Source organism: Polyodon spathula, unplaced genomic scaffold, assembly GCF_017654505.1.
Source record: "Polyodon spathula isolate WHYD16114869_AA unplaced genomic scaffold, ASM1765450v1 scaffolds_622, whole genome shotgun sequence".
Lineage (NCBI taxonomy): Eukaryota > Metazoa > Chordata > Actinopteri > Acipenseriformes > Polyodontidae > Polyodon > Polyodon spathula.
This window is the reverse complement of record NW_024472111.1, coordinates 1-9,259: the sequence shown is the minus strand read 5'-3', so window position 1 is coordinate 9,259 and position 9,259 is coordinate 1. Positions and strand designations below refer to the sequence as shown.

General features: G+C 35.8%; 2 protein-coding genes across 3 annotated transcripts; both read right to left on the bottom strand.

The window, feature by feature from the left end:
• Positions 1-448: 448 nt before the first annotated feature.
• On the bottom strand, positions 449-6,323 carry meaf6 (MYST/Esa1-associated factor 6). Of its 2 annotated transcripts, XM_041240551.1 has the most exons (8): positions 6,123-6,323; positions 4,850-4,965; positions 4,523-4,610; positions 4,273-4,318; positions 3,883-4,072; positions 3,276-3,305; positions 1,302-1,335; positions 449-1,045 (listed from the first exon to the last, which is right to left on the bottom strand). In XM_041240551.1, the coding sequence occupies exons 1-8, from the start codon at positions 6,210-6,212 to the stop codon at positions 1,037-1,039; spliced, it is 603 nt and encodes a 200-aa protein (XP_041096485.1). In that variant the 5' UTR covers positions 6,213-6,323; the 3' UTR covers positions 449-1,036. The 2 variants fall into 2 exon arrangements, with proteins under 2 accessions (XP_041096485.1, XP_041096486.1); XM_041240552.1 differs by lacking the exon at positions 3,276-3,305 and having other exon boundaries at positions 450-1,045.
• A 1,292-nt stretch (positions 6,324-7,615) lies between these two features.
• Positions 7,616-9,253, bottom strand: snip1 (Smad nuclear interacting protein; the record flags this gene model as incomplete). Its single annotated transcript, XM_041240554.1, has 2 exons — positions 7,616-8,456; positions 8,697-9,253. Coding segments are annotated over 2 exons (819 nt in total), but the record flags the coding sequence as incomplete, so codon positions are not given.
• Positions 9,254-9,259: the final 6 nt, after the last annotated feature.

The window sequence follows — 9,259 nt, the reverse complement described above, 5'->3', positions numbered from 1 at the left end:
ACTGCCTGCCATGCTACTGCCCTCTGTTGGATCCCAGCAAAACTGCAAAAACCTGCATTTTTAAAAATGTATTCTGACATTAGAAAAGTGGAAGACAGTACTAAAGTGGTAACAACACAGTGTGTTATATATATCCTGTAGCACACTCTTGTGACTGGTTAAGGTACTGCCCAATCTACAGCTACAGGGTTGCTGTAGATTAGATCAAACAGAGCTACTTGTAGTATCCAATTTACTTTTGTTTTCTTTCAATACATTAACTTTGCCCACATCATTCACATCCAGCTGAATTAAACTGTACTGTCCATGATCAGTTGTACCAATCTAAGATATTACTATTTCCAATATGGATTCAAATACTACAAAACCACCTTCTGGATCTAGCAAAACAGCAAATATTTACAGGATAGAAAAAATTCACCAGACAAGAAGGTAACCACATTACACATTTTAATTTAGTTTTGTAGAAACGGTAAACTTCAGTAAAAAAAGAAATTACAAAAAAAAAAATGTTGTTGCATCTACTGATTTTATAATATTTCTCAAATCACAACAAAATTAAATATACAGATCTAACTTTTGTGGGCTATGGTGACAAAATGAACGCTAAACAGCTAGACGTTAACAGCAACAACAAATACAACAAAATGCTGCTATCCAGAGTCAGCTAATCCATGCAATGAAGTTTCTCACAAAGAGAATCTCGTTGGTACACACAGAACGCTCAATAGATCTGGCAGGTAACACCACAGGAATCTGCTTTGTCCAATACACTTTAAAATAAACTATACAGAGACAAAGTTTGATGCTGTATGCATAATGCACTCAATGCAGAAAGCTATTCAAAGCCTGGTGAAAGTCATGGTAAAAAGCATTACGGAAAGTGAGGGGAAGGGCAAAACTTTTTCCACAATATTGTACAACAGAGAATTGAATTGTCCTGCTTGCCACACCTGGCACCCGCCGATTCCTGGCTTGCAACAGGTCGCACACTCGAGGTCCAGCTTCTTGCAACATTTCACTGGGATCAAATCCTTTAATATTCCTGCGAGAAAAAAAAGAAAAAGAGGAAAATTAGAATGAATCCCTGGTTTCAATAAGAATCCCAATTTCAAGCTATCATTATGTCATTCTGTGCATCTACCACTGAGCTAAGTCTCCTACTGTGATCTGATCACAGCAGGACTTATTCAATTGCTATAAACAGTGGCAAATCTGTGTTCAAAGTAGTTACCACCATGACTTACGGCATAAGAACTATGGCTATCTTTGTTGTTCAGATTGTATTTTGCATTACTTACAGCTCTTGGCTTCTTGTTCATCTTCAAGTCGATCCTTAAAACGAAAAAAGAAGTTGCAGAAGTTTAGAGTTTCAAGTATGATGTAGAATATTGTTCATGTTAAATACCCCTAAGCACACCATAAAGAGTAAACTGTTTTAAAGAACTACCTTCTGCGAGTTTGAAAATCTACCACATCCCTAAATGCAAACATTATGTATTGTTTGGAATAAATTAGAGATACTTTAGGAGAATAATTTTCTTTAACTGATTCAATCTTTTCAGATTGCCACTGGTTAAAATCAATCCAAACACATGTTTCCTCTTGAAACACCCAGAAGGTTTAGGAATGAACTGTTACACACTGCACTGTCAAACCTGTACAACCAACCTATTTGCACTGACAACAGTTTGCAACTGAAGATGTTTTTTTTTTTTATTCAGGGCTTACACCATTTTGACAAATACATGTGTCATTACTGTGAAGATCACAGACACAGTCAAACCAGGTCTAGAAACAATGCACCACTTAAAACTAACTGGCTGACTAGCTGGTGGTCTTATTTGAAAGCTACTTATACAACCATTAAGCAAAAGGTAAATTGGTAAATTAATCAATACAAAAACCCAATTGTAAAGAATGTGCTTTATAAAGACCCTTGTGGTTAAGAAAAGGCACTGTTTTTATTATTGCTTGTACAGAAATACACAGTGGTGTAAACACTAAATAAAATACTCCCAGGTTAAGCATTTTTCTAAGTAACCATTTGTTTACAGCAGCTGTCAGACACAAAGAAAAACATATTTTAACCTTTTAAAAAGGCCACTAGTAAAATGCTAAAGGCATGTGTTCATTTTATTTCCTTATAGAATGTGGAGCATTCCAGAGATAAAAGCAAATTTGTACCAAATGTTAGTTTACAGTAGTTCTGTTGGAGGATGATTTTTTTGTTTGTTTCAATTGCCCAAAAACACAATCTCTCAAAGTGCCTATGTTTTAAATAGTGATTTTAACCATGCTGTATTCAAAAGGCAAACGGTACATATCTTATCAAGCTATGTGGGTTAGAAAAATAGAATGGCATGAAAAGGTTAGTGCATGGAACAGGTTTCCTAAACTTTTGCTCCAGTGCATTATTTAGTTTCCACTACATTTTTATGAAGGTAAAACAGACTAATGTTAAAATACTGAACTCATGCTAGAACCCAGAAACCCAGATTCTGATATTGTTATTGTTCTGGTACTGTTGCAGCTCTGCAAAAGTTAAGTAAACAAGACCAATATATCATCACCTCTCTCAGAAACGGAAGCATTGACACTTGCAGGTATAAATGTATGCTAGGTTTGTTATAAATGAATACCAATCATAATTCTATACAGGCTGGGAATTCTTAAAATGTAACTAAAACTTTCCTTTCTTTCTACAAATCTTTGCTATGAAACATGCCATATCATACCACCCTGCAAACATGTGCAACTTGGACCTCTGACTGAACAGAGACAGATCTTTAAAGGTTCTGGTCGTATAAATATTGCTTCAATCATTATACAATGCTACTTCATCAAATACTGTAAAGCCATACATTTGCAAGCCTTTTATGATGCGTTTGTGTATAAAAACAAACTGCTAACATTTTTGGCACGAATATCAAACTCACTAACAGTACATACAGTACTTTGTACATTGCAAAAAGTCGCCAACATTTCTGGAGCAAAATAGGTTTTATGGGTATGATCCGCCAATCATTTTGGGTAGCAAATATTTATGTCTTTACAGTAATTATTTTACTTGTAACTTCACCAAAAAGCAGTCAGCTACTCACCTCTGCTAATGTCTGAGCAAAGGAACATGCTTTTGAAAATACTCTGACTTGCTCTATATAGATGTATGTATTTAAATATCAACAAAATAAAGACAGGTAGATTTACAATGACAACACTTATCTACACACCAGAAACAATGCACAAATACTCATTAAAATTTCAACACTTACTCAAAGTCATAATCAAACATGTCAGATGGGCTGAAAGGCAGCATTAGGAAGGAAGAAAGCAAGATATGTTAACAGACTAGTTATTTTACTATATGAACGGGTGAATATTGCTTTTGTAGAAAAAGTTTAGAAATGCATGCCATCAACTGTATATAAAAAATAAAAATAAAAACTGTGTTGTAAACCTACTATACTTTTATATTGATCACTGATGACATAATGTGGAAAAGTACACAACATTTTTATAGCGTATTATCCACTTTGTCTACAGGCAGGATTTTGAATTACATCTTCCTTAAGGAGATGCACAATTACAAATCACCAGCTGACTATCAAACAGTAATGCTCTGTTAAGGTTTTGGTTTCATGATGCCACAGCTGATTCTCAAACAATGAGACTACAGGATAAAGACTTCTAAGGTACAAATACATTTTCAATTGTATGGCAAATTAATATTGTATCTGATGTTCCCATTTTACTGATCCTTTTCTTTCTATTAATTACACAAAGTCACACAAAAGTACTGATCATTTTAATACACTGACAAAATAAGTGCCAGTGGAAAATGGATTCTAGAAAGGCAGGAGATAATATCACGCGGCATACCTATGCCGGTTTTTGTTCTTTCTTTTCTTATGGCTGCCGTGGTGACTGCCGGATGAGGACGAAGCAGCTTTCTGTGGTTTCACTGCTTGGAGAGATCCATCCAAGTCTTCTGTGTCTTCCTGGCTAGGCTCATTCTCCTGGTTCTGAAAGTCTGGGGAATTCTCACTTTCTGTCCCACTTCCTGGTTCACCTAAAGAAAAAAAAAAGAAAAAATCTATAGTGTGGTGACAGGAGAGTCAGAGAGAGACAGAGAGAGAGAGAGAGAGAGAGAGATCTGAAAAGGTAGATTTCTAAAGCCTTGGTTATTCAATACTAAGGCTGCAGTGTCACATCGTCGTGTTCAGTTTGAGTGTAAAATATGATTTTCAAGCTTTACTTGAAGATACTTACGTTTTTCAATTAGCTGGTCTTGTATGCCACCTAAAGCACTGACGGCCTAAAGAAAATAAGAGTATTATTAAAGATTAATCGCAACTTATTTAAATAAAGCATTAGAAGTACTTGGATATATAAACAACACTCAACTGTACCCCCCCTCCATTATAGCTTTAAAACATAAGGGTCCCTACTTAGCAACCAGTGCAAGAAATGAATTAAGAAATTTAAGAACCTGACACCAGTTTAAATGTTTTTAACTCACAGCTACTGATGTAACGGATGACTTGCTGAAGAGGCGCTCTGCTTCTTTAAATTTTCTGTTCCTTCTGTCGTTTTTACTGTTGCAGTTCCTATAACGTAAATGTTGAATGTTAACAAGCAAACAAGACCTGTCACAAGGGAAGCATTTAGTGAATCCATTACTTCGGCTGCAGAAATTACATTTTTAAAACACAAACGGTATTGAATGCATCCTCACAATACAGCAGTGGGAGTATGACTCTGCAGAGGTGGTTTTAACTGTAGGGATGCAAGTTTCCTCGTCACAGTTCCCATGATAGTTTCTCATTCATAATCCTTGCACGCTTACTTTTGGTTGGTCAGGTACCGATCCCATCCCCTGATGATGTTCCCATACATCTGGGTATCTTCCAGGTAACTCCCTTCAAATGCATAGATTTGTCTTTCCAAGTTTGCCAGGGTTTCCTGCACATACATACAAATATATTAATAGGTGTAACAGGAAATGTGTTTTTTTTTTCTTTTAAATGCAGGATTGTCCAACTAAAACATGAAACATTAAGATTTCTGTGTCGGAGATATCATATTCTTTAGAATCCACCAGCCCATGGATTACAAGGGTTGTGTTTTTGGTTACTTAAATTAAAAAATAAGCCCTTTCTTTGCCTGCCACCCACAGCGGCGATACACTGCCATCTCGTGTTTGTTTACGGTTATTGCACTTTCACGAAATATCAAAGCTATAAAAAAAAAATAAATAAATAAAAATAAAAACACTAAGACAAGCAAAATCTTTGCATTTTTACTTATACGACAAGCATCCCTTTCAACAATAAACGCAACCGTATTTATTTGAATCCGATGTTCATTTAATGCAACTCCATCACATGAATGTATTCGAAATAAAAAATGACCTATCAGTATTTTCTTTTTTTAATTTTATTGAACAAATGTATACGCAAGAAACAAGGAGACGCGTCAGCGCTCAGTGATGCTGTCACGGCATCACGTTTAGATACATCTCTGAATGCAACTAGAAATCTTCACCAAATCGTATTAGTTTAGTTATCAGTATGGCTAAATACACGAGTGTTATTAAATATTGCAAAATGGAAAAGAGAGCACATTTCAGATTTGGAAAGGTTGTTGCAGCGTGACCGTAACAGACCGAACTACTTTTTATAATGATTTAAAAACAGAAAAAACACCATTAAACATAAAAGAAGCCTTTGTAGAAACAATTATAATGCCATTTAACTTATTAAACCAAATGTTTATATTTATAAAAAATAAAATAAAATAAAAATGTAGCCATACGTTTAATTTGCGCCATGGACCAAAAACACAAACAACAGCATCTCCATAAACGGCCTACACATCCAGGCTTGGAGCGGGCTTTCCTAGAATTTCTAACCGGCTTAGACCACCCTTTAGTACAGGCTACACGCTTTCAAAAGACACAGCTCCTATTCACCAAACTGAACTACACAAATATATTAGAAGCGACGCATTGCACCGTCCGTAGCTTACGAATAAAATGTAAATCCCTGGGTGGAAGCTTATGGTAAAAATACTCGTCCACCCAAATATATCGTGACATAAAAAAACAAAACTATCTTTACCGCAAGCTCCTGTTTCCTCTTGACCAACTCTGTTAGTTCTTTGCGTGTGTCTGGTATCTGCAGAGGTGCCGCTTTGGGGTGCAACGCCATGTTGTCTTTACAGTAAAAAAAAAAAAAAACGAAGCGAAAGAAAAAGGCGGAATATCGAGAAGGCGCCCAGGCAGACGAGCAGAGCCGCGGGTAAAACGACCACAAGAGGCGCTCAAATCGCACGGATCCTCTTTACGTAATCTGAAGAGAAACTCTGAAGCAGTAGAAAGCGTTACTGCCACCTGCCTAGTTATCTCTTCCAAGAAGAAATTCAAATTCTGTACTGTTTTCTGAAACGATTGGACATTGATTTTTTAGATTGTAGCGGCAATAATGTATTTGTTTGTTTGTTTTACAACCATTTGAACTACAGTTTGTATAAATCTTTAATATTATGGTTACCCAAACTAAATGTTAATAAAACAATGTACATACTGAAGAAATTGTAATACACTTTATTTAACAATTACTGCATTTGAAGATTTAATAACCTTTTCAAAATACTTTTCTTTCTTTTTACTGTGTTTGATTACCAGCAAGGCATCTGGCAGAAAAAAAATAAATCTAGGAAAATTCTTCTGTATCAAGGCAATATTTTTACTTTTCCATTGCATGTGGCACGGTACTACTGGGTATACTCTTACTTGTGATATATGCAACCAATTTTCTTTTGGAGTAAATCATAAGAAACTGGTCTATAAAAAGATTAGGTCAGTTTAGGTTCATATGAAATTAATTTGTATACTTCTAGTTATACCAATATTTATATACCAACATTCTTCTCATTTTGCAAGATAGGTATTGTGGATACCTAAACCAAAAAAGGTACTTTTATTAAATGGTTTATTTTTTTTGTAAATATCTCAACTAAAAACCAATGACTTACAATACCCCCGTAGACAGGAGCATGCATTTTGAAATAGGAAATAAAGTTCTGCAACACCATTACAACAAAAAGTGTACTCATATATAACACACACATAATGTAAAATCATTGTGTTTGATGTAACATACACAGTACATTATATATATTATATATATATAATATATTATAATATATACTTATATATATATATACACACACATACTTATAATATTATATATATATATATATATATATATATATATATATATATATATATTATATCCTCACAAGCAACATCAACTTTAACAAAGACTGCCCTGCTTCTCTTAATAACTGGATATGAATATAAAAAATAAAGAGGTACATAAAGGGGTATTAGAGTCCCCAGTTTACACTGCACATCTAAACGTACTTTTTGTTACACAATACAAACTGAAATGTTGCATCTCTGACCAAGCCACTATTGAATTTATCAGTACAAAAAAAAAAAAAAAATCCCAGGTTGCAACAATATTGTCAAAAACACCTTGCTTTTCATTGTTTTTATTTACACTACAAAATACAGAAAAATGAATGTAAAATATACTTGTTTTACTGGGCTGACTACTTTTTTTTTTTTTTTAAAGCATGAGAAATATGTTCCAGAGCAAGATGAAAAAAAAAAACATAAGAAAGCTACAAATTTATCTGTATGATGCCTGTAATACCTACAGCTATACAAATAACCTCACCCCCAACCCCTGCAAAAAAACAAATGTACAAGAGACACAGTTCAATAGTAGATTATTTTACTAGACCTGATTTTCTTTACTAAATAAAAAATAAACTCTTATAAAAGGGTCCGAGGCAACTGTCTTCAGATCATTTGGTGGTTACAAAGCTTCAAGGTTTTTATTAATCCCTATAGAATTCCAAACCATTGAACCTGATTATTTAAAATTGTCTTACTGGAAAATTCACAATTATAGTATATTTGAGTCTGAACGGACTTTGGAGAAACACAGGGTTTATATAACAGGGCTTTTACAAAGAATACTGCTCTTCCCTGTTATTTACAAAAGCACTATTACAAAAGTCCTGAGGCCTAGGAATCTGTAGTCCTGTTAGGACAATGATATCAATTAGAAAACTTTTCCTCATTCAGTAGGTCCATCTATTTGGCACCCCCTAAATACATTTATTTATCAAGCCCTTCGTCATCCTCTTCGTCATCATCCTTCTTTGCGTCAACCTCGGCCGTGTCTGAAGATTCATGTAACAGGACATATTCTCTGCTGCTGAAGCCAAATTTCAGTACGTCCTTTTCTTTCAGTTCATAGTAGCGCTGGGCTTCAATACGCTGGTTGTTCAAGTAGGTCCCATTCCCAGAACCCAGGTCTATGATGTAAGGCTTTACCTTCCTGCCAGCTGTGCCATCAGAACGTGTAAACTCCACAAGCCTGTAAAGACAACAAAAACAGATCTTTATTAAACACCTTATTAAAAAAAAAAGGAATAGAAACAGCGAGTGCGACTATAAACCTTTCTTTGGTCAAGAAATGAGGTGTAATCTCCCAGTTCTACTAGTTATTGTGCCATGTTTACAGCAAAAATATTAGCCTAAACCTTATATCTAGTACAAAACAAATAAGATTAATAAGGGCTGTACAAACCACTCAGAAACTGAAATTAAAGCTCACCTGTACTGAAAAACAGCATGCTGCTTGGAGCAAGACGGGTGGTCAATGGGTATGTCCGCTATCTTTCTTTGTCTCCCCATCAGATAGGCACTCTGACGATGAACATACATTACTGGAAGGGGCTCATCATTTTTAAAGGGGTAGAGTCGCCACCTCCTCTTAGGAATGCGGGCCTCAGGTGGCTCGTTGTATTTGATCACAACTCCTCGGAACGTATTCGTATCCTCCACCAAAGCTCCAGACAGCTCAAAATTGGGGTTTTCTTTAGCTACTTTATTCATGTCCTCAGTCCCACCTTCTCCAAATTCTTGGTTTTCCCCATCACTGTTGCTCACGTCAGCTCTTCTGCGATTCTCCCGTCTCCTTTCATCATGCTGCTCCCTTTCAGTCTGCTGCTGTTGGAAATTCTGCACATCCCTTTCCCTCCCTCTTGCCCCAGCCCGGTTTTGCCTGTCATCAAGCTCCCGTCCTCTGTCTCTATGCCTCTCTCTGGGCTCTACTCTGGTTCGCCTGTCACCTGGCACGTCAGAACGATCTCTGTGTCTCTTTTCATCATGCCCTCT